This window comes from Caretta caretta, chromosome 6, assembly GCF_965140235.1.
Source record: "Caretta caretta isolate rCarCar2 chromosome 6, rCarCar1.hap1, whole genome shotgun sequence".
In the NCBI taxonomy this organism is placed as follows: domain Eukaryota; kingdom Metazoa; phylum Chordata; order Testudines; family Cheloniidae; genus Caretta; species Caretta caretta.
The window spans coordinates 66,657,264-66,682,140 of record NC_134211.1 but is presented as its reverse complement, the minus strand read 5'-3'; the positions used below and the strand labels follow the sequence as shown (position 1 = coordinate 66,682,140).

Sequence of the window (24,877 nt, the reverse complement as noted above, 5' to 3'; positions counted from 1 at the left end):
TTCCAAGTTTCATTCCCTTCAGTTTTTCTTTTGGTAGTAGTGTAAATAGTTGGACCCTCACGTTTGTTTAGAGGGACATCCTCTGACCCTGGGGCTGGGCATGCACTGGTCTCCATGCTTCAAACTCTGTGCATCCTATGGCAAGCCCATGCTGGTGAGTGACCCGCATTCCCGCTGTCTGGAGGAAGGTCATATGTGAGAGCGTTGCCAGATCTGTCACCAGTTCAAGCCTCATCTGGGAAAAGGACACAGAGGCTAAACTAAGGTTCATCCTGATGGAAGCTGCATTCAGACCAGCATCGGAGTCGAGCTGGCCCAGGGTACCTTGGCATCTGTGCAGAGTGCTCCTCTGGTGGCACGTGTCTTTCTGCACTGTTCCCCTTCACTAGTGCCAAGGAAGAAGCACAAAAAGCAATGGTCCAAACACAAAAAGCAATGGTCTAATGTTCCCTGGATCCAAGGAAGGACACTGGGAGTGCGACCTGTTGAGCCACTCCTCTTTTTTACAGTGCAAATATTTGTAATAAAAATATAAAATGAGCAGCGTACACTTTGTGTTCTTGTTGTAATTTAAATCCATATATTTGAAAATGTAGAAAAACATCCAAAAATATTTAAATATTGTTTCACTGTGCGATTAATTATTTTTTAATCTCGTGATTAATTGCAATTATTTTTTTTAATTGTTTGACAGCCCTAGGCAGATCACTGAAGAACTTAGACTACAATCACCCATTCTCATGTGCTTCGTTGACTACTTTAAAGTGTGATACTGTCTGTCACAAGCATCTCTGGAGGGTGCTGGCAGACATGAGGATTTAAAGCCTCTTATTGGAAGTCACCACCACCAAGAGATCATGGCGTGAATGGCCGTAGGTCACAGTGAGTGGTGTTCCACTGGGCAGTATGAGAGACCAGGGTGTTTTTTGTCCCAAGAGTCTTTACCATATACCCAGAATTTATTATGAGACAAGTCTTCGAAGATTTTGACAGAATAGAAGGAGCTGGGATATCCACTGATGAACATGTCTTAACTGACCTCAGATAACATGATGAAACGATGCTCTTTGCTACAACCACCAATGCAATGAAACAAATATTGGAGTCTGTGTAAAAACAGTTAGTGAGGAATATGGACTATTCCTGAATGACTGAAAACAAAATGCATGCATGTTGACCTGACTAACAAAAACAGGATGCAAGCAGACATCACAATTAATGGACAAGCTGTAGAGGCAGTAATGAATTTAATTATCCGAGATCATATATATCCAATCAAGGAGACTGTTCCAAAGAATTTGGAAGAAAACTAGGGCTGACTCACTCAGCTATAGCCTTCCTTAAAGTGTGGAAAAACGATGGCATCTCAAAATCTACAAATTTGTGACTTTTTTCCTTAGTGATTTATGAATGTGAATCGTGGGAAGTTAATGCTGACAAAAAGAAAATGGAAGTTTTTGAAATGTGGTCCTGGCAAAGACTTAAATGTATCCTGGATGGGGAAAAAGACAAATGCTTAGGAAATATTAGTGGAGAGAAGTAGTTGATATAGGAAATCAACAGACTCAAACTGCGTACACTTTGGTCATACTAGGCCTAGAGATTGAAATAGCTGTTCCTTCCATTACTTTCTCAAGGTTGAGGGTCATGTCAGTATGGGACAAACAGCCAGGAGATGGACTGCATGTTCCCTTCTTGAAAGCACCCCCAACCTTAAAGATTTTAAGCCTCACATTTTTCACGCTGAAGGAATAGACTGACCCAGTTCGACTTGCCTCAGCATTATCTAAAATCTTGGGGAGAAACTCTACTCAACCTGATACCGCTGTACTCCTCTTCACATATGATACAGCCAAGGTTTAAATCTTGTTCTCTAGAGTGGAAGGGTCAGGGTAATAACTTGCTCCATCATCCATCCCATAAAGATTGGTTTCTGAAAATGTTCAGATACGCTGGTTAAAATAAAATTTTGATGACAGGTTATTAGGACAACCTTCAGTGGTATCATCTTAGGAACCTGTATTATACACAACATACTGTTTGAACTGGGCTCTGTCTATGGGGATTTTAGCTTTGTATAAAGGCATTGTCGGTGAAATCCTGGTGAAAAGGTGAGCAAGTTGATGATAGTGTGGTATCATTCGTTCCTGGTTTTGGTTGTCATGGAAGCCAAATGGAAATATGTTCAATGCTGTATTCTTACTATTTACATACTGCTGGAAAAAATCCAGCTTTTTGCAGAGAGGTTAGAGATGCCATGATCCTTGTAACAATGACTGCCTTTCACCAATGAATTTGCTGCTTCTCTGTCTTTCAAAAAAATCCTTCACCCTGTGTAGACTTTGGTATGAAGAAGACATGTACCTGTTTTGTACAAAAGCACATTAAGCTTTTGCCACCCACACTGTTTTTGAGTTCTTGAAGGTTTTTAATTTCAGTGGAACATTGTTGTATGTTTGTAAAATACCATGCAGACTTATTGTGCTGTGTAACGAAGAACAAGTTGCCTGCCAAAGAACTTGACAATCTAAATGTAATGTTTCTCCCTCCTTTGTGTGTTTCCCAGAATGGTCATTTTTGGGGACCGTGAAAGATTGTGCAGAGAACAATTGGACTTCTTCCAGTTTTGCCGACTCTTATGTGGTCCCCTGAATTTAGTTGGTTCTAACACAATATACTGCTGCAGTGCCAACAATATCAGTGAATTCTGTTGCCATTCACCCAACAATGCTGAAATCTGTAGATTAACTTTGCATCATAAATTTTAGGGAATAGACCATGTCTTAACCCAATGGTTCTCAAACTTTTGTACTGGTGACCCCTTCCACATAGGAAGCCTCTGAGTGCGATTTTCCCCCCCCCCCTTATAAAATAAAAACACTTTTATATATTTAATACCATTATAAATGCTGGAGGCAAAGCGGGATTTGGGGTGGAGGCTGAGCGCTTGCAATGCCCCATGTAATAATCTCATGACCCCCTGAGGGGTCCCGACCCCTATTTGAGTACCCCATCTTAACCTAATTAGCAGTTTTTCATCAGAATGTGAAATACAGGTCTGAAGAACCATAATTGTTGCTTCATTAGTAGGTGTATTTAGCCATTTCTGTTTACCTTTCTGTCTGATCTTACATTTGAAATGTTAACTTTGTTTTTCTGATCTAAAGTTGATTTTTTCCCCCCGCTAGTCTTCAGTTCTGTTAAATGCTGGAAATTGTAAACTTACCTTCCAAGTTTCTGGAAGCAAAATTGAAGCCATATGATTGCATGATAGCTTAAATCAGGTGATATGTAAAGTAGTTTGTAGCTTTGGTTAAATATGGGTGTTGTAGGCCTTTCCTCTGAGCTGGAGGTGAATGCCACATTTTAAGAGTTGGAAATAAGGTTTCTAAAGATGAATGAGGAGAGAACCAGCTGCTACTGTTCAGTTGGAAACTATTTTCTTCAAGGCTGAGCTAACAAGACAATAACACGTTGGCTATGTTGTTGAAAGTTCTTTGCAGCAGAAAAGACAAATTTTTAAAAATCTTGTTCTGTAGAGCACAACAAAGACTGCAGAAATATTTTTTTTAAATTTCACTTGTAGCATTCATCACTGAAGTCAATAGCTGCTATCTTTTGACTTCTGTCAAAATGATATGATGAAAATAATACACTTTTTGTCTTTCATCCAAGGATCTCAAAGTTCAAGTGTAGAAAGTGCATTCTCTGTCCCTGCCCTGGTACATTTGGGGGAAGGCACAGCTGTGCGATTTCTTTTTTTTAAATAATTCTTTGATGACTGATGTCGAATGAAGTCTGGATCGTGCTCTTCTGGAGTGGGCAGATGCAGTTGATGTGCAATAATGTCCCATTCATTGATGTGAAAGTGCTATTGAAAACTGCTGCTGAAACTCATGTTCAAAACAGCAGCGACAGAGCTGTATTAAATAAAATCCTGGTGAAAATCACACCATGTGACTTCTCAAGGAGAGGTTTGGCAACATTTTGGAAAATGGCTCTCTTTTTTGGAGTGGGACATGAGGCAATGTTTATCCTACTCAACTTCTCTTCTTTCTGAGCAAGGGGCAAGTTGCCAAGTACAGGAACTGAATTGGCTGGATCTATGCAGATGGAAACACTCTGTCTACACTAGTGTAAATGAGATGCCCAAATAGTTCCAAGATTCTTTGAACTATCCTGTATCCGTAAGTGCAGATTGGACATTTCCTTGGAAATAAAATATTGGCCAAAATCCATGGATATGTGATGTGGTTTTACTAACTCAACTCTGATACCATGTTGGCATACTTTTGGTCCTGGCTATGCTACCTTCTAAGTAGAACTGAAGTAGTTTCTAATCTTGCTTAAAAAGATTGATTACACCCTAACCTATTTTTAACACCGTTTGGTCAGTCAAATTACAAAATTCAGATCATAATTCCCCATTGTTGCAGCTCCACCAGTGGTAGAAAACATGAAAGCAAAGCATAGAAGGGCTCAGGCATTTTTACTATTGTCATACAAGTCATGATTGAGCTGGAAGCTCAGTCTGTATATAGCTGCAATATAAAACTGTGCCTGGAAGCATGCATTTATAACTACTAAAAATGTATTGTAATTGCTATTTGAATGCATTTTTACAGAAATATAATCATATTTAAGTAAACTTCCTGTTCTAGTTAGGGAGTTTTATGAATGCAGGGCACTTCTCCCTTCTTTGATAAGTTTCCACAAAGGCCAAGTGAGGAGCGTAATTGTAGTATTGCCATCTGTAAGGGATTGTCTGCACTTAAAAGGCTGCAGCTGCACTGCTGTAGTGCCTCAGTGAAGATGCTACTTATCCTGATGAGAGAGCTCCTCCTGTTGGCATAGGTAATCCACCCTTCTGAGAGGCAGTAACTGTGTCGATGGGAGAAGCACTTACGTTGACATAGTGCCATCTGTAACAAGGGTTAGGTTGGTATAACTCCAAAAAGAAAAGGAGGACTTGTGGCACCTTAGAGACTAACCAATTTATTTGAGCATGAGCTTTCGTGAGCTACAGCTCACTTCATCGGATACATGTCACTTAGGGATATGGATTTTCCACATCCCTGAGCAACATAGTTATATCAACAAGTTACTAATGTAGACAAAGCCTCAGTGATCAAAAATCTAGAGTTGGGCTTGGGATTGGCATAAAAACTAGATTTTAAAAAATGTATTCTTTGTCTTGGGTTGTGTTTTTTTCATTCATTTTCCCACATTTTCCTCAACCATAAGATTTAATAACTTTTTTTAATGAAAGCTGATTCCTGCCTAATCAGATGCCTTCAGGAGCTGGGGCTTTAAAAACGCCAAATGTCATGAGTTGACAACACTGTTTGGGTCGGTCATAAATATAAAGGGAAGGGTAACCACCTTTCTGTATACAGTGCTATAAAATCCCTCCTGGCCAGAGGCAACTTCCTGTTACCTGTAAAGGGTTAAGAAGCTCAGCTAATCTGGCTGGCACCTGACCCAAAGGACCAAGAAGGGGACAAGATACTTTCAAATCTTTGGACGGGAGGAGGGGGGGAAGGCTTTTGTTTTGTTTACATGGTTGGTCATGGTTGGTCTGAGAGAGGCCAGACAGAAATCCATCTTCTCCAACCCATCCTTATCCAAGTCTCCAATGTTGCAACCAGTATAGGTAAGCCAGGCAAGGCGGATTATTTATCTTTTGTTTTATGTGAATTTTCCTTGTGTTAAGAGAGAGGTTTATTCCTGTTTTCTGTAACTGTAAGGTTTTGCCCAGAGGGGGATCCTCTGTGTTTTGAATCTGAATACCCTGTAAAGTATTTTCCATCCTGATTTTACAGAGATTTTTACCTTTCTTTTTTTAAAATAAAATCCTTCTTTTAACAACCTGACTGATTTTTCCATTGTTCCAAGATCCAGGGGTTTGGGTCTTTGAGGATTTTGTAACCAATTGGTTAGGATATTATTCTTAAGCTTCCCCAGGAAAGGGTGTGTGTAGGGCTTGGGGGGATATTTTGGGGGGAAGACATCTCCAAGTTGTCTCTTTCCCTGTTCTTTTGTTTAAAATGCTTGGTGGTGGCAGCATACTGTTCAAGGACAAGGCAAAGTTTGTACCTTGGGGAAGTTTTTAACCTAAGCTGATAAGAATAAGTTTAAGGGGTCTTTCATGCGGGTCCCCACATCTTTACTCTAGAGTTCAGAGTGGGGAAGGAACCTTGACGGGGTCACTCTGAAGTTAAATCTTTAATAGTTTCACTACACCTACAGCGTGGTATTTTGGCAAGGTGAAATCTTGTGGAGCTTGTAGTACTAGATTAAAATAATTCTGATGTCCAGTTTAACAAATTTTAAAGTATTTAGTTTTTAAATATAAGTTGTCCTCTGAGTTGAATGTATTCTGTCTTTCATTTCTTAATGCCCTGTGAAATGGTAAACTCCTTTATTTCTGACTGTGTAGCTCAATGGCTGACTTCTATCTTGTGTTATGCAAAAATTATACAACTGAAAGTTTTAAAGATACCTTACAATAAAATATTAAATGGTGGGAATGGATTGCTGAAGTGAAAGATATGGTAACCTGTGTTAACAGTATCATACAGCATTCCCACATTCTTTACTGGTTAAGACTTTTAGATTTGGTTATTGAAGTAAACTTAGGCCTCATCTTATATTGGGGGCTTTCTCTGAACATTTTAATTATGTTGCAATGGCAGTACGAGGTCTTCCTACTCAGTGGTAGGAAGAACATAAGGGGTAGGGCTCTTTACCATAGTGAAAGTGTCTTTCTGAGATGAGAAAAGGAGTACTTGTGGCACCTTAGAGACTAACCAATTTATTTGAGCATAAGCTTTCGTGAGCTACAGCATCCGGATGCATCCGATGAAGTGAGCTGTAGCTCATGAAAGCTTATACTCAAATTGGTTAGTCTCTAAGGTGCCATAAGTACTCCTTTTCTTTTTGCAAATACAGACTAACACGGCTGTTACTCTGAAACCTTTCTGAGATGATTTGAGCTTAGTAAATGTTTGTCGTCTTGGTGCTGGGTCATCTTTAAAAGTGCAATTCAGTATAGGCCCGAGTGACACAGAAAGCCACTTATGCACCTGATAACTAATTCCTGTGCCCCGTACAGTAGGAATGCAAATCTGAGTCTCAACTCACCAGGTATTTTGTGTCCTTCATCTCACCTAGATTGGTATGGGTTGGAGGTGAGTGGCTTTTTGTAAGCATGTAAGTATTCAGAGGGGCTGCCTTGAAGTCTAACTTTTTTTCTCTTTCTTTGCAGTACTTGGGTCATGTGGAAGTGGATGAATCGAGAGGAATGCATGTCTGTGAAGATGCTGTGAAGAGATTGAAAGCTGTATGTATATCTGTTTCATCAAAATGTTGGCTCATGTGCTGTGAATGTTATGCCAAGATGTTGCTGATTCTGCAGTAGCATTCCAGTTTCAAGTTGTGCACTTTTCACCTTATGTAAGAAAAACAGTTGGATCACTTATAAGACCCACTGCATGTGATTATAGAGGCACATGTTAATCTGGGAGTCAGAGGGGAGAGAGTTAAGTCTATTCTTCCTAGTTGTAGTAGCTAGTAAATATTTTCAAAGAAGGGTCAGATAAAGAAAAACAGAGACAACAGTGACCTATACTGAATTGTTGTCCATAAGAGATGTTATTTTACTGGTATTGGTTAGATATGAAGAATGGCCTCTCCCTCTGGAGTCTGCCAGTTACCAGTACTATTGCACCCCTTAAACAGGGGCCTTATTCCACTCTTCATTACACACAGCACTACTGCTTGATTTGGGCTCCTCTTTCCTATGCAAAATAGACTAGTAGCATTACTTCATGCATGCCAAGCTTGGATCTGCTCAAAATGGCCTAAAAGATTACCTGGTTGTGATGTCAGTATGGTGGGCTGCTCTTAGTTTGGCTTCGATAAACATTTGTTCCTGTGAACAGCACTTGTTCAAATGCTTTCTTCTACTGCATCTCACTTTAGGAGATTGTGTCATCTATATCCTGTAGTGCTGTTGCCACAAAATCCTGCGAAACTAATGAAGTCCAGTCAGTCAATTTTTTATCAAGGAATCAGGCTCCAAAAACCTTGAAGGTTAGGAGGGAAAATAAAATTCACCACAGGAATAATCCTAACTGTGAAGGATACAGAACTCCAGTCCCTTTTGTCATTTCCCCTATACATCTTGGCTATGTGAGCTCTTCAGTGAAGCAGTTCGTGGAGCTTCTGTTCAGTAGTGCGGCAAAATTACTTAAAGCAGGTGGTGGTGCTGCACCTTTGCAAATTTAAGGCATCTGCTGCCAGACTTCATTTTTAGCGAGTGTCACATGGTTTCTCACTTGAGTTTCTTCTCTGCTAGCACACATAAGAATTGTTATAGATTTTCCTTTTCCTCGTCATGTTATGCTATAAAGTTTCTGAACTGACTTCAGTGCTTTGATTAAACTTCATCTTAAATCTTTTATTTCATTTCTGCCCCAGCCGATTTATAGCAACATGTTAAAGCTACACCCCATCCATTCTTATGCAATGTAGCAGTGATTGGTTGCTATTTTCCTAACAGGGTTACAGATAATAATGTAAATGAGGCACTTTGTCCTTTATCAGATTTAGTTTATGTAGCTAAAAACACAAATATAGACTGACCACGCTATTGAGCTGCATTCATTTTTGTCCTATTCTGTTCTATATAAGTTCTTTTACTTCCATCATTGATGTAGTGTCCAAGCTCCTTCTGTTAGTATATTAAGTGACATGGCTAACATCTGTTGTGCAGCTTATTCTTTTACTTTTCCCCTCCCCAGGGGGAGAATTGTGTGCAGAATGGAGTGTTCTGCTCTGGTAGTTTTTAAAAAAAACCTGAAGCCCAAAAGCCAGTTAAGTATGACTAAACTTAACAAGTAGTAAAATATGTACCCATTAAAAGTTCTTAAAGTCACAGTGCGTACTGTTTCTTTGGAATCCATACAAGAGCAGGTATCTGATGTTAGCTTGCTTGAACTACCTATTCATATACCAAACTTAAATTGAGAATAAAAGTTAAAGGTTTACCTACTTTTCCTGTGGACAGCTAAATATATTCCTTGTAAATAGTTTAATTACCTGAATAGCTTGATTATTTTAAATTGTGGACAAGTTTCCAAACTTAATTCAGCATTCAAGGTGGGGATAGCTTTTCTGCTTGTAAGAATCTAAAGGAGGTATTTGAATTATTTATTGTGAGTCTGATACAGAAAGTATGACAACAGCACATGCCTATTCCAATTTCTGTCTTCATAGTCCTGTCTGCCAGCTTGGAACCTGAGAAACAGACATAAAATTTTCAGCCATGCTACCTACTACCTACTGTAAGACTATTGAGTCTACTTTTGGCAGGGATTTTTTAAATGGTGGAACTCCATGAAATCGACGTTCATTTGGAGTTTGTTATTAGCATTTAAGACACTGTCATTTGGGCTTTATTTTTGGAATATTTCCCTCTAATGTCTTAGGAATCAGATTATTTGAAGCTCTTTACTTTTTTTTAAGGCTCTTGTGTGTGTCTGCCATGTGCAAGATTACTAAAATATATGGCTTATTTCCGGCAGTAGCATTTTGACATCCAACAATGGAATTCATCCTTAAGAGGGATTCTTGCTTTCATCCTAGATCGGTAAATTGAGCTGCTCATCTTCTGCCCTATAACCAAATATAACAGTTTTTGGCCTACAATCCTCTGACTTTGTTTAGGGAATGTCTGACCTTGAGAAGATTTACTTCTGATATGGTTACCATGCCTTTAAATCTATGTTGCCTGTTCTGATTTTATGCAACTCTGACTCTTTTTTTTGCAGTGAGTGTAGTGTTTTCTCAAAATCCAGTCAATAGGAAGAATGGACATAGGATATACCTAGTTACAAGCAGGAGGGAACAGGTGATAGTAGTCTGGAGTTGTCAAAATGCTTGCTTGTCTGGCAGCTCATCAATAGTTACGCTTATTTTTTCTTTCTATATTTGTTTTAATAGTGTGGGATTTTTCCAAATTCCAGTTTTCTGGACTGCAATCAACAGAATCTAGCAAATACATTATGCATTGTCTTCCACTTCTTAGGCCTGACTCATCAGCCCAAACAAAATTTTATGGGATCCTTCAGGAAGAGTGTAAAACAGGAATCTCATTGAGAAAATAATTTTTAAATCTTTTTCTCAATGTCCTCCTAAAAAAAAAAAAAAAAAAAGTACAAATTGACTTCTCCAACACATTTCGCCTGATTTTTTAGAGGGTTTTGTTGTCACCTCTTAGTTGATTGTAGCATATTGACCAGTGTATCTTGCAGAACTAAAATTCACAGGTCTGACTTTTTTCATTGCAGTAGAATAGCTTCAAAGAGCCGCTTCAACTATAGAAAGCCTCTGGATAGTGAGACCCTGCTAACCCTGATAAGTGATAACTCCTTCATTTCAAAACTTGAATACATGAGGAAAGTGTCAGAGAATCAAAGATCCCCTTATAAATACAGAGCAGGATTAATCTTGCATGGGTGAGGTCATGGCCTACGAAATGATTGCACTCAGAGAATGAATCTGAAGTGTTGCTTAAAACTGCACTTGGATGAGGAAATAGACTGCATCTAAACATATGATTATAATTTCTATCTCCATCCCATGAATAGTCAACAAGATGTACTGTAGCCAGAAAAAGATAAAAGCAAGATTGCATAAAAGCAAAAAGATACAGCTAAGATTGAGTGGTACTTAAATAAACATATTCTTTCATGTTTTGATGTTGGAAGTTTAGAAAAATAAATTTGAAGAAAAATATTCAAAGTGAGCACTGTGTAGATTTGTCAAAGAAATTTCTGTAACTGTAGCATATTCTATTGCTGCAAGTTAATAGAGGCAGGATGATGATTTTTACTTAAAATGCCTCCCTGGTAGAATAGACACTTAGTGTACATGAGAATGTCATTGCTTTTGAAGCCCCTTGTCCTATTTTGATACAGTGGCACAGCAATCTTGTTTGTAGTTAAGGGGTCTATGTCCATTTGTCATCTTATTAATCTTCTTGTGAACAATGGGGCTTGCACTTTTCTATTGGTTGGCTGGATTACCAGTTGGATTTAAATTGCACATATATTAATGTTGTGATACTTAGACACTATATATAATACATACAATTTTTTCAAACCACATTACTGTCAATTAAAGAAAAGCATAGTGCAAATTGAAAAAATCTAACTTCATGCAGGAGTTAAACTTACAGGTCTCTGTTGTATGCGACTCCTGTGCAAGCAGACAGTACAAAGACAAGACTACTTTCTTGTCTCGTGTCATATCTGTTTTGGCTTTAAGTTGTTTTAGTGTGTACTACCAGTTTCTAACTTGTCATTTTTTTAAAAAAATGATGCATTTCTTTTAATGTGTGTTCTTGTTTTAGCAGGTAAAAGAAACTTAATTTAATTGTTTTTAAAACGTACATTAGTTATCTCTAAACTATTAACTCTTAGTGCTTTTAAAAAACATTTTGCATGTTGTCTTTCCATTAACTTTTTTTCCTGGGGTGTTTTAAAGAAAAAAATTTCATGTTTAACAAGTGCTTTGCTGAGAGCAAAATTAATGATTAACTATCCCTGTAAAAATGAGGTCGCTTCTGGTGAATCTGTTTAGCTTTTGCTACATCTTTTAAAAGCTGTTACTTAGTTTAATACAATAGATTTTACTCAACTTGGCAGCAGCATCCAGCCCCTTCTCACTAGGTACACCACAGTGTGATTAATTCATTAGTTCCCCTACTAATATTCAGTATGTCCCATCCAAATAGAGGTTTTGCTTTTAAAAAAATCTTTCTTTGGAGCCTCTTTGCTGATATAAACCTTATGTAAGAACATCTCCAAGTTTAAAGAATTTATGTACATTTAAATAGTAAAATGTGTAGTAAGCATTAAATTACATCTGAAAAGAATTACAGGCTGAGAATGGGGGCGGGGCAGCGGGGAGTCAGAAAATGCAAGGTGAAACCTGAAGGTTAAGATTGATGCTCTCTTCTCAGTTTTGAGTTTCCTGGCTTTAGTGGTGTCGCAACCTTAGCTTTGTCTAAATATAGAATTTTGTGTTTTAACAATCAGTTTGAATCTCAGGATATGTATAAACATGCAGATCTTTAGTATAAAAAGGCTTAACTATTGGAACATTGGTATAGATGGTGTCTTAAACTGCAGTGGGGAATGAGATGAGATTTTTCCCTCCTGTGGGTAGAGGTATCCTCTGCTGGTTACTGCTATGCCATTAGATTGTGAGCCGTCCTGTAGGAAACAATCTTTTGTTGGCAGAGAGATGAACTGAATTATCTAACAGATCTTTCACCTCGAATTTGAATAATTCTATGACCTTGTGGCACAGTGTGCCACCTCTGCAAATAATTTGGAGGGATAGCAAAGGCAGCATCGTGCTCTTTAGGAGCCAGCCATTTAATTATTGAATGGACGTGCATATAGACATGGGGTATGAGTGAGCAAGTGTTTGGGTTCCAGCTCAAGAAGATTGTACCTACCTCAGATGTATCTGAGTGTTAGTCTCTTGTTAGACTTTGACACCAAAGGTGAAGCCAGTAAAATATGAATGAATGAATTGGCTTGGCAAACTACACTTGAAATTTGCACATCTTACCCAGTTAACTTGTCCATTTTTGTTTAACACCCCCACCACCAAAATCAAGCCCATGGTGTGAAGCTATGCAGAGCACTGGAGTTCAATTATTTCACTGAACCACCTTCCCTCTGTGAGCTGACTTCTGTTGGATATACTTCAGAGGTGCCTTGTTCATCCTGAGGATCTGGGAAGTACACTACGAATTCATTGTACCTCTTTTGTGTAAAGAGGTAACATTGAAAGGCTTCAAAATAAGTGTTGTGAGGAAACTCCTCTTGAAAGTGGGACAATTAAAGCGCAGATAAAGACTCTTCAAGATTCCTGGTAGGGGGTATAGGACCCCCAGGACATAAAGAAGTGCGAGAGAAGGGTGGGCACCAAAAATGATCCATATTATAGAGTATTTACCAAGCTTAATTCTTTGTTTAGCTTTAACAGCTTCAATTTAAAAAACAAGCTTCTGAAACAAGTGAACTTCTTGGCCATCTACAATTAAAACAAAAAACAACCTTTAAAAACAGCAAAAATTTCTTGGCTTTCAGAGGAAATTGAGGGAGCACGCAGAAGCAGACCCGCAAAACTTTGAGTCCAGAGCATGTTTTTTATGGCTGAGTTCTAAATTCCAAAAACTGGTTTATAGTGGAAATGGGGTCCCAAAAGTGTCTCTCTCTGTATTTAACTTTGTGCTATTCAGGCAATTTTAGATGTTTCTCCAGTTTGCAAACATTCATCTTGTTAATCCTCATTTTAATGTGAAGCAAACTCTTAGCTGTGATAAAAATTAAAAATTTTTCTCAGTGGTCTTAAACTACAGAATCTGGATTGTTTAATCTCCACACCTGCTGCCAAGTTTGATTTATAACCGTACTAAAGAGGACTAAACAGGGAGACTGCGCAGACAAAATAACCACTTTGCATGGAATTGGGTCTCCGGTTAAATTCAGTTCTCATTTCCCTCTTTTCACCAGTTTTGGAGCTGTAGCTTGTGATCTTATTAGCACTCTGTGTCAAACCTGTTTATCTGCATTTTCATGGGATTTTTCACATTTGCCTATCGCATCCTCTATGGATAACTCTAAACTCCCCTTACTTTCCCTCCATTTCCCAACTCTTGTATGTGCTTGTTGGTTTGAAACTCTGGGACACTTTAGCTACCTACAGTAATAGCACTCGACTTGTCCCCCCTGTTCCTCCAGGAAAGGAAGTTCTTCAAAGGCTTCTTTGGAAAAGTAAGTTTAATGCCTCATTTGTGCTTGCACTATAAGGAGTTACATCCCTGGTATAGCACTGTTTTAGATCAGAGTGTTATAGAAGCCACAGCAATCCATTTCAGAATGTCTCCTCCTGACTGAGATTACCTGGAATGACACTTGTCAAGAAAAGAATCTGGGTAAAAGGCAGCTCAAAATAACCATCTAATGACAATCCGGCTGATTTTGTATGCAAAATTCCAGTTTTTAAATGGTTTGGTCTCTCTGACAAAACCACAGCACTAGATTGGTAATGCTATTAACACTTCCCCTCTGGTCTCCTGAGCTCAGATTTGGACTAGGTCATATGGAAGCCAGACTGATGTATTAGAAGTTTTGTCCACATCCTGAAATCATTGCAAACTTGACCATATTCTGCCCTGAACTGCCGTTTTTGATAGTGTAGGGAGAATATACTTGTAGGCACAGTGCTATAATACGCTTCCCTTTCCTGAGAACCAAATTAATTTAAGGCCATGCGAGGATGGGGCAAAAACTTAGGTTTTGTTTCTTTTTCTTACTGAAGTTAAGATAGTGGTTCTCAAACTTTTTTTACTGGTAACCCCTTTCACATAGCAAGCCTCTGAGTACAACCCCCCTTATTAATTAAAAATACTTTTTAAAATATATATTTAATACCATTATAAATGCTGGAGGCAAAGCAGGGTTGGGGTGGAGGCTGACAGCTCATGACCCCCATGTAGTAACCTTGCAACCCGCTGAGGGGTCCTGACCCCCCTGATGTATAACAACACTTTGGGACTCAGAAACCTGCTGTCTGCAATGTTTTGTTTCAGTGCAATACTACTCAGAAAAGCAACCTCTTATGTGGAGGAGACTGGCTCTGTGTGTGTGTGTGTGTGTGTGTGTGTGTGTATATATATATATATAAACATAAACTCTCCATGTTGGTGTAGTGTACCAAAAGTTATTTTGCGTGGGCACACATTCTTATAGGGCAGAGATTGTAATCCTCTAACAAATCAAATTGCATTCCTTTAGTACGTCAGTAATCTGTGCCTTCCTTGTACATGGGGAACAGCAGCTATGTTAAACCATTTTAAAAGGTTTTAACTTTGCTTTAATTTATTCAGGACAAATAAGAGGATTTGATTTTCAGATGTCTTGTAAAATGTAAGCTTAGCTTAAACACCTGTTAGTGGTTTGAATTTTAAAATGTTTTTATTTACTGCTTAAAGAGGAAAAGCTTTTATGGCAGATTCTCTGATCAGAAGTTTCTTCCACCTTGCTTGGGGAGTAAAAGCAGAATTAATTTCAGTAGACCTTTGGAGAAAACTAAAGTTCTTTGAGTAGATGCAGCCACGTATTCCAATGCACTAGAGCCAGACAATCTTGCCCAGCAGTACCTGTAGGGGTGGCAATTGTGCCTTGTAGCTGTAGCCACTCCCATAGCTATGAGGCTGTGCTGCCCCAGCCGCTCCCCACCCCCAGTTCCTTCTCACCACCCATGGCTGGAGTCAGAGCTGTGTGTGGTAGTCACCTCATGTTTTCTTCCTCCCAATTTTCTGAGTTTTTTTTTTTCTCCATGTATATAGTCAGTAATACTATGGATAGTGTTAGTGAAGTTAATGAGTTAGGATACTTATTGCCCTGCGTGATGCACTCACCAGTGTTCAACACTGCCTGTCGGAGGGGAGGGGGATTCTGAATAGCAATCCCTATACAAGTTACTTGCAGGGTTTAAGTGAGAGACACGCTAAGGAGTGGTGCTCCATTTGCAAGTTGTTTTCCAAAAGAACTCAGGTGGCCAGAGACTTAAGCATGCAGTAGTACTTTCTCAAGCAGGCTGTAAGGCCTGAGGGCCACATCTGATTAGTGGTCACCTTCGGACTCTGTGGTTGAGGCACTCTGCTTTCCAGTGCTGGAGTCTCCCCCAAGAGATGGAGGAGCCATTCACCCTCTGTGGGTGCTGAGGAAGAAGTCCCATAAAACTAATCAGGACCATCTCAGGGCTTTTGGAGTCGTCTCCTCTTCTGAAAAGGGTACAGACTAGCACCATACCACTTTCAGCACACAGGTTTGAGGAAGTCCATCAGATACTCCTTGGTACCAGGCTGAGACCACCGAGAACCTGTACAGTTGATTCCAGTTCCGGCTTTAGGGTGTCCGTTGAGTCTGGTACTGACGACATCAACACCGACACTGACTGTCTCCATGCTGGTGGCATATCAGGTGGCTACAGATTTACTCTGCCTGTCTGTTCCAGACTCTACACTTGTCCAGCACTTTTTTGAGGCCACAGCCTCCACCATGTCGTCGACACCATCTGGTCATGTCATAGAGACACAGGGTCCATCAAATCTGCGGCCTATAGAATTGAGGCCAGAGCCAGGCCCAGTACAGAGGACCTCGTTGGCACTGGTACACTCCTCAGCACCGATGTTATGTCCATAGGAAATCCCGCCTTCTGCTTCTGTACTGCTGCTGGCCTGTGTACCAATGCCTTCCCCAGCATCAGGGGGGGTGCTAAATATGTAGTACTAGCTGTGCTAATACCTTGTTGCAAGAGTACTGTTGTCTGTCTGCTTGCCCCGCGAGTCTCACTGCGTTCTTTAGGGATCGTAGAATCATAGAATTGTAGGACTGGAAGGGACCTCAAGAGGTCATCTAGTTGAGTCCCCCAGCACTCATGGCAGGATTAAGTATTATCTAGTCCTCGTCCCTGACAGGTGTGTGTGTTTAACATGCTTTTAAAAATCTACAATGATGGAAATTCCACATCATTGTAGGAAATTTATTCTGGTGCTTAATCACCCTGATAGTTTGGAATTTTTTCCTAATATCCAACCTAAACTGCCCTTGCTGCTATTTAAGCCCATTGCTTCTTGTCCTGTGCTCAGAGGTTAACGAGAACAATTTTTCTCCCTCCTCTTTATAACAACATTTTAAGTCAGGGATGGACAAACTACAGTCCGCAGGCCGAATCCGGCCCACCAGCCATTTTAAGTTGGCCCTTGAGCTCTCACTGGGGAGCAGGGTCTGGGGCTTGCACTTCTGTCACTCCAGCCAGGGCACAGGGTCAGGGGCCGCTCTATGCGGCTCCTGGAAGCAGCTGCATGGCCCCTCTCCAGCCAGGGCGCAGGGTCGGAGGCCGCTCCACACGGCTCCCAAAAGCAGCGTCATGGCCCCCTCCGACTCCTACACGGCTCCAATGACTCCCCCGCTCCAGTGGGAGTTACAGGGGCAGTGCCTGTGGATGGGGCCATGTGCAGAACTGCCTGGCCGTGTCTCCACATAGGAGCTGGAGAAGGGACATGCTGCTGCTTCCGGGAGCTGCTTGAGGTAAGTGCCGCCCAGAGCCTGCACCCCTGAGTCTCTCCCTAAGCCCCAACCCCTGCCCCAGCCCTGATCCTTCTCCTGCCCTCCGAACCCCTCAATCCCAGCCTGGAGCACCCTCCTGCACCCCAAACCCATCATCCCCAGCCCCACCCGAGAGCCTGCACCCCTTCCCGCATCCTTTCCCACACCCCAACCCCCTGCTCTAGCCCTGATCCCCCTCCCACCCTCAGAACCTCTCAGTCCCAGCCCAGAGCACCCTCCTATACCCCAAACTCCTCATCCCCAGACAGAGCTGTCCCCACACCCCATTCCCCCTCCCGAGCCCGGAGCCTCCACCTGCACCCCAAACTCCTCATTTCTGGCCTCACCCCCTCCAACACCCCAACCCAAATTTTGTGAACATTCATGGCCCACCATACAATTTCTATTCCCAGATGTGGCCCTTGGGCCAAAAAGTTTGCCCACCCCCGTTTTAAGTACTCAAAGACTGTTAATCATGTACCCTCTGTCTTCTCTTCTCCAGACTAAACAAACCTAATTTTTTTAATCTTTCCTCGTAGGTCAGGTTTTCTAGACTTTCAATAATTTTTGTTGCTCTTCTCTGGACTTTCTCCAACGTATCCACATCTTTCCTGAAATGGAACTGGACACAATACTCCAGTTGAGGCCTAATCAACATGGAGCAGAGTGGAAGAATTACTTCTCGTGGCTTGCTTACAACACTCCTGCTAATATATCGTAGAATGTTTGCTTTTTTTTGTAAGTGTTACACTATTCACTCATATTTAGCTTGTGGTCTACTGTGACCCCTGGTATACTCTGATGGTGCAGAGGCGATATTATGGCAGTCAGCAGCAGCACCACTCACTGCACTTCATTAGGCAGTCTTTTTCCACAAGGCAGCAGGACTACCCTGGAAAGGGTCTTATGTCCTGGAGGCAAATGCCTTTTGGTTCTGGTTTCAGCCAGTCAACTTGTCTCTGTCCCCGTCCCCATCCTTTGGCATCTACTAAGCGCCAGTTTTGTCTTGTGTATCCAGGGCAGCGATCCAGTCATGATTTTTACATTCCTGTCCTCTCTGTTTGGGGACAAGATGGCTCGTTTTTACGATGTTTGGGACTTGATTACCACGGACAGCTGGGTCCTAACTCGATCTGATATTGCTTATGCTATCTAGTTCCTTTCCATCCTTTCTCCCCACCTTCCTTCCCGTCCCTTTTCAGCAACCTCTTTCGTGAGACACTGTTCCTTGAATAGGTTCAGTCTCTGCTAGATTTGGGAGCTGTGGCATAAGTTCCTCCGCAGCAACAGGGTTGGGGGTTTTATTCCTGGTACTTTCTAGTTCCCAAGCCCAAGGGAGGGGCGAGACCTGCAAAATTAACAAATATATCAGTTACGTGAGGTTCTGGATGGTCACCCTAACAACTGCCCTCACATTAAATCACAATGACTGGCTTGCTGCCCTGGACCGTCAAGATACTTATTTCCACGTAGTGATTTTCCCGAACCACAGGAGATTCCTATGGTTTGTTGTGTTGAACCAGCACTATCAATACACCAAACTCAGTTCCCTGAATCTTTACCCAATGTATGGTTGTGGTGACTGTGAACCTCAGGAAAAAGGAAATTCATATCCTCCATATATGGAGGATTGGTTACTGAGAGGCAAGTCCAGGAAAGATGTCCTTTCTTACATGCACATCTCAGTATACTTACTCGATTGCTTGGGCCTCACCCTAAACAGGAAGTCAGCATTGATCACTATTCAAAAAATCTAGTTCCTTGGGGCCTTAATAGATTCTAGTAGTCTGAGACATTTTCAGATGATTCGTCGCCTTTGTCTGGAGCTCAGCCCTCTACTACAGTTTGAGTGTGCCTGGAGCTGCTGGGTCACATGACTGTACACACAAATGCTCCATTTTGCCAGATTGCATCTTTGCCCCCTCCAGATGCAGCTGAAGTCAGTCAATCATCCAACCCATCATCCCTTGGACAGACTGGTCCAACTTCCTCTACCAGTCCGGGGCACCTTATGGTGATGGAGATTCAGGGCAGTGTATGCCAGGGCATTCCTCTTGCTTGGTCCCCACTGACTAGGATTATTGTCAATGACATCTCTTTAAGAAGCTGAGGAGCACATCTGGGGTCACTGAAAATTCAGAGCCTGTGGTCAGAACAGGAAGCTTCACTGCATATCAATGTCCTGGAGCTTCAGACCATCTACAGTGCCTGTCACACTTTCCAAGATCACACCAAGGGCTCAGTGGTTCACATACTCTCTGACAATACCACCACGATATATTACGTGAACAGACAAAGGAGGAGCACACAAGTGTTCTGTGTCAGGAGATGATCTTGCTCTGGCAGTTTTGCATCGGGAAGAACATTACTTTGGTAGCCGATTGATTCTTTACCTCAGGTAGAGTAATTTGCGGATTGACTTAGCAAGTGTTTTCCCCTGAGTTTTGAGGGGGTCTCAGAAGCCCAGTGTTCTGAAGTCCATCTTTCCAGTTTGGGGCATTCCAGTTGACCTATTTGCCACGAGAGACAAGAAATGCCATCTGTTTTGCTCTCTAGAAGCGATGTTCAGTTTGGACTTCCTGACTGATGTTTTTCACTCAGTTGGGAATTGGCACTCATAGAATCATAGAATATCAGGGTTGGAAGGGACCCCTGAAGGTCATCTAGTCCAACCCCCCGCTCAAAGCAGGACCAATTCCCAGTTAAATCATCCCAGCCAGGGCTTTGTCAAGCCTGACCTTAAAAACCTCTAAGGAAGGAGATTCTACCACCTCCCTAGGTAACGCATTCCAGTGTTTCACCACCCTCTTAGTGAAAAAGTTTTTCCTAATATCCAATCTAAACCTCCCCCACTGCAACTTGAGACCATTACTCCTTGTTCTGTCATCTGCTACCATTGAGAACAGTCTAGAGCCATCCTCTTTGGAACCCCCTTTCAGGTAGTTCAAATCCCCCCTCATTCTTCTCTTCTGCAGGCTAAACAATCCCAGCTCCCTCAGCCTCTCCTCATAAGTCATGTGTTCCAGACCCCTAATCATTTTTGTTGCCCTTCGCTGGACTCTCTCCAATTTATCCACATCCTTCTTGTAGTGTGGGGCCCAAAACTGGACACAGTACTCCAGATGAGGCCTCACCAATGTCGAATAGAGGGGAACGATCACGTCCCTCGATCTGCTCACTATGCCCCTACTTATACATCCCAAAATGCCATTGGCCTTCTTGGCAACAAGGGCACACTGCTGACTCATATCCAGCTTCTCGTCCACTGTCACCCCTAGGTCCTTTTCCGCAGAACTGCTGCCTAGCCATTCGGTCCCTAGTCTGTAGCGGTGCATTGGATTCTTCCATCCTAAGTGCAGGACCCTGCACTTATCCTTATTGAACCTCATCAGATTTCTTTTGGCCCAATCCTCCAATTTGTCTAGGTCCTTCTGTATCCTATCCCTCCCCTCCAGCGTATCTACCACTTCTCCCAGTTTAGTATCATCCGCAAATTTGCTGAGAGTGCAATCCACACCATCCTCCAGATCATTTATGAAGATATTGAACAAAACTGGCCCCAGGACCGACCCTTGGGGCACTCCACTTGATACCGGCTGCCAACTAGACATGGAGCCATTGATCACTACCCTTTGAGCCCATAATCATATCATAAAATGAAGTATGAAAATTCTATTTTAAGGTCATTAAAAGTTCCTAAAGCTTCATTTTCTGAGCGCTGTGCAACACATAAATTAATGTCCTGCCTTTATAGGTGGAAGGGTGTAATTTTTTTAAAATAAAACTTGTCTGTGGTGGAGTTGTGATGCGTAAGCTCAGGTGAAATGGTCAGCACATGTATTCCACTGCCACATGTGTATTTATGTGTAAAGTGTAGGCATGCATATGTCAGGGGCATATGCCTATGTTTGCCAAAAGCTGGGAATGGGCGACGGGACGGATCAGTTGATGATTAACTATTCTCTTCATTACCTCTGGGACACCTGGCACTGGCCACTGTCGGAAGACAGGATGCTGGGCTAGATGGACCTTTGGTCTGACCCAGTATGGCCATTCTTATGTCTCTGTATATATGCATAGAAATTATAAATGTATCTGTGTATTTTTGTATAGGGTTCAGACTTGAGTTGACACAGCAACAAAATGAATGGAAGCAGCTCATACCTCTTAAGGTTTGTCTACACTGCAATTAAACAGCCCCTTCCCAAGCCAGTTGGATAGGTCAGCTGCAAGTGTTTAATTGCAATATAGATGTTTGGGCTTGGGCTGGAGCCTGGGCTCTAGGACCCTTTGAGGTGGAAGGATCCTGGCAGCCAAAGCCCAAACATCCGTACTGCAATTAAACAGCCCCTTAGCCCTTGCCCTGTGAGCCCGAGACAGCTGGCACAGGCCATCCACATGTCTAATTACAGTGTAGATATACCCTTAAACTACATCTACACTTGGAGCTAGGAGTGTGATTCTTGGCTCACACAGACATATGCTAACTCTCATCAAGCTAGCATGCTAAAAATAATGTAGCCACAGCACCACAGGCAGTTGTGAGCAGAAGCATGGGCTAGCCACTCTACGAACAAATCTGTGGGGTCCAGATGGGTTTGTATTCAGAGTGGCTAGTCCATGCTGCTGCTCACCTCTGCCTCTGGTGCGGTGGCTACACTACTATTTGTAGGTTTCAGAGGAACAGCCGTGTTAGTCTGTATTCGCAAAAAGAAAAGGAGTACTTGTGGCACCTTAGAGACTAACCAATTTATTTGAGCATGAGCTTTCGTGAGCTACAGCTCACTTCATCAGATGTTTACTGCTGCAGTTTCCACGGTAAACATCTGATGAAGTGAGCTGTAGCTCACGAAAGCTCATGCTCAAATAAATTGGTTAGTCTCTAAGGTGCCACAAGTACTCCTTTTCTTTTTACTATTTGTAGTGTGCTAGCTCAATGAGAGCTCCTTTGAGTGTTACACCCCCAGCTCCAAGTGTTGGATGTAGCCTGAGCTATTGTTCTAGTCTAAGGCAGTGCTAACTGGCTGACATTCAGAAATCTGTCTTAATCTAACTGGCTGGAAACTTGTATTTAAAAATGAAATCTTTTATTTTGCAGTATCTGAGTCAGCTAGGTGCATAGTGGTCAGGATTGTTTTACTTTGCTGTTTTAAAGCTTTTAATGTCACAAAACTTGCATATAGACATGTGACTCAGTAATTCCATATTGCCTCTTAATTTTAACACCTTAACTGCCATGAGAAACACTATTCTTTAGAAAAGAACTTGACTTCAGTCTGCTGCTTTCTTCTACTACTGATGTCCATTTTTAGGCATTGATGTAACCCACTGGTCAGGGGCCTGCACTTTAACAGCATTGATATAATCCAAAAGCTACCTGTGTGGCGTTGAGAGGCTGCTATAGTCTCTGCATATATCCTTGGTGGAGATCAAGATGGAGTTACCTAATAACATAGGTTGAGACTTTTGGTCCAGCATATCTTGTTAATTTGTGTGTCTAGTACTTTCAGTGCCTATAACTTTTGGCTTTTGCTCACTCACGCTTTGTTGATTATACTTGATGTAATACACTGGGGTCTCTGGCACAACTTAATCTATATAGCCTGGTGAATAGGATGTCTTCTGTCATGGTGGAGTCAGTACTTCATGCACTCTGTCTTGGCAGCCCCAAATATTGCTAACACAGTAAGTGCCATACGTACAGATACCCATATCTTCATTCTAACCATTGACACAATCCTCTCATTTTGCTCCACTAATTATGGGAGGAGTTCTTTGTGCTTTGTTAGGATTCAAGAATGCTGTCAGCATTCCCTTCACACTGTTTAGTATTTTGAACCAAGCTGGGAAGGATAGGCTAAGGATTCAGCAGATGGAAGAGCTGTAGAAAGTCCACACTTCTAAGGGGACAGAAAAGGAGAACGTCACTAGTTGAATTTTAGAGGATCTGGGACTGTGCAAAAAGGATAAACAAAGCTTTCCCATTTTTAATGTAAAGACTATCAAGGATCTCCAGCGAAAATGGGCGTTCCTTGCTGAAGTCTTCCAATAATCGGGCTTCATTATCTACCTAATTCTTGACTAGGTGATAGAATAAGGGGGCAACAACCTTTGGAATAATTTTCAACTCGGTATAAAAAATAGCACAACAAACATCTTGTGCTAAGAGACTGCAGGCTATGTCTCACTACTTTTAGAATACAGACTGCAAGGACTATAGTATGAATTCTGTTAATTTGTTTTTGAGGTAAGTCTTAAAGGTGGGCTCTAGTAGGAAAGTTTCAATCCTTGATTTAAGAGGTGACAGTCTTACGCTGGCAAACTTGAATTTGCGCTGTGCAAGAAGTGGCATACATATTCTCATCTTCTAGTCTCTTCACTCTGAGAAATACATGGAGGAGTTTCATGGCTTCATTAAATTGGGATTTGGCGATATGTGAGTAAAGGATGAGGATATAGTTTTCTTGGGATCAATGCTTGCTTCTAGAAGCACATGGCTGAGTTTGTTTTCTAAAAAGAGTTGTATCAAGTTTTGCTTCTTTAGTAGATTTTGAAAAGACCCTTCCCCGAAGCTTTACTCTCCTGGAATGAGGTCGTATTTACTCTTTGGAGAAAGTTGTTTTCCTTATTCTTCCCACCCAGCTTCATCACATACCTTTGTTTTTTCGTGACTTTTATATTTGCTGAAACAAAGATATTGATTAACATTATGGATGGTTTAAAAGAAACTGGTATCCATTTTAAAAGAAGTCAAAGGAGAGACATCTAGATTTGTGAAGAATTTTGAAGTTATGGAAGTTGTTGATTGAGAGCTGGGAGCACAGGCCCAAAGAGTGTGGCTATCCCATATTTACTGCCTTCTAAAACAAAGAATTTTAGAAATTATTTATTTATATATTGCAATATTTTCTGTTTGTTCAGCCTGGCTGATAACCTACATTTTAAAACTGGGCCCCTTTCCATAGCTTTCTTCCCTGAAGTCCTCTAAATTAATCTTCCTTACAGTTCAGTTCCAGGTACCATAATCAGTGTTTATCTTAATGTGCTGGTCTTCCCCCTCTATCTCGCTGATTCAGAAATCAGGGACAGTCGGTTGCAGTTACAACAAACTACAAAGTCCTCTTCTCCCTCTCCCCTCTCCCCCCTTCATCTTTCCTCTGATAATGTAACCACTGTAATACAAGTGAAGGCTTACCACTCCAGCACACCCAATAGAATATCCTATCCATACACTGTAATTCTAAAATCAGTATTGCATAAATGGAACATTCATTGGCTTTAAATTGGGATGAATCATAGATTTCAGCAGTGTTCCAGTGCTTTATGTATGAGGATAAGTAACTCATGGAAATCTGTGATGTAGCCATAGAGGAACCATTTTAAAAAACGCAGTTCTTACACAGGAAGGCCACCAGAGATCTCTCATTCATCCACACTTCTGCTGCTATGCTCCATTGCAGTGGCCTGAGGGGTGATACCCAAAGGTCTCCCCGAGATGGCTGTTTATAGTACTGACCGTTGTGGTGTGATGGAAGCCTAGTGTATAAAACAAACCAGGAAGAAAGGAAATTGTTTATCTGGCTGAGACATGAAAAGGATAGGTAAGCATGAAAACCTGAAGTATAGATCCTTTTTATTTTTTTTTATTTAACTTTTTTAGTCAGGAGTAGGAAAATGCA

General features: G+C 41.4%; 1 protein-coding gene across 11 annotated transcripts in view; it reads left to right on the top strand.

The window, feature by feature from the left end:
- Positions 1-24,877, top strand: part of LOC125638864 (protein numb homolog) — a 273,102-nt gene that overhangs the window by 232,719 nt on the left and 15,506 nt on the right. For 9 of the 11 annotated variants that reach the window (XM_075129670.1, XM_048855104.2, XM_075129668.1 and 6 more), the window contains 2 exons: positions 7,268-7,342; positions 13,824-13,856. In XM_075129670.1, coding sequence (XP_074985771.1) covers positions 7,268-7,342; positions 13,824-13,856 — 108 coding nt within the window. The remainder of the gene's footprint in view (positions 1-7,267; positions 7,343-13,823; positions 13,857-24,877) is intronic. The other 2 variants (XM_075129673.1, XM_075129671.1) reach the window with 1 other exon arrangement.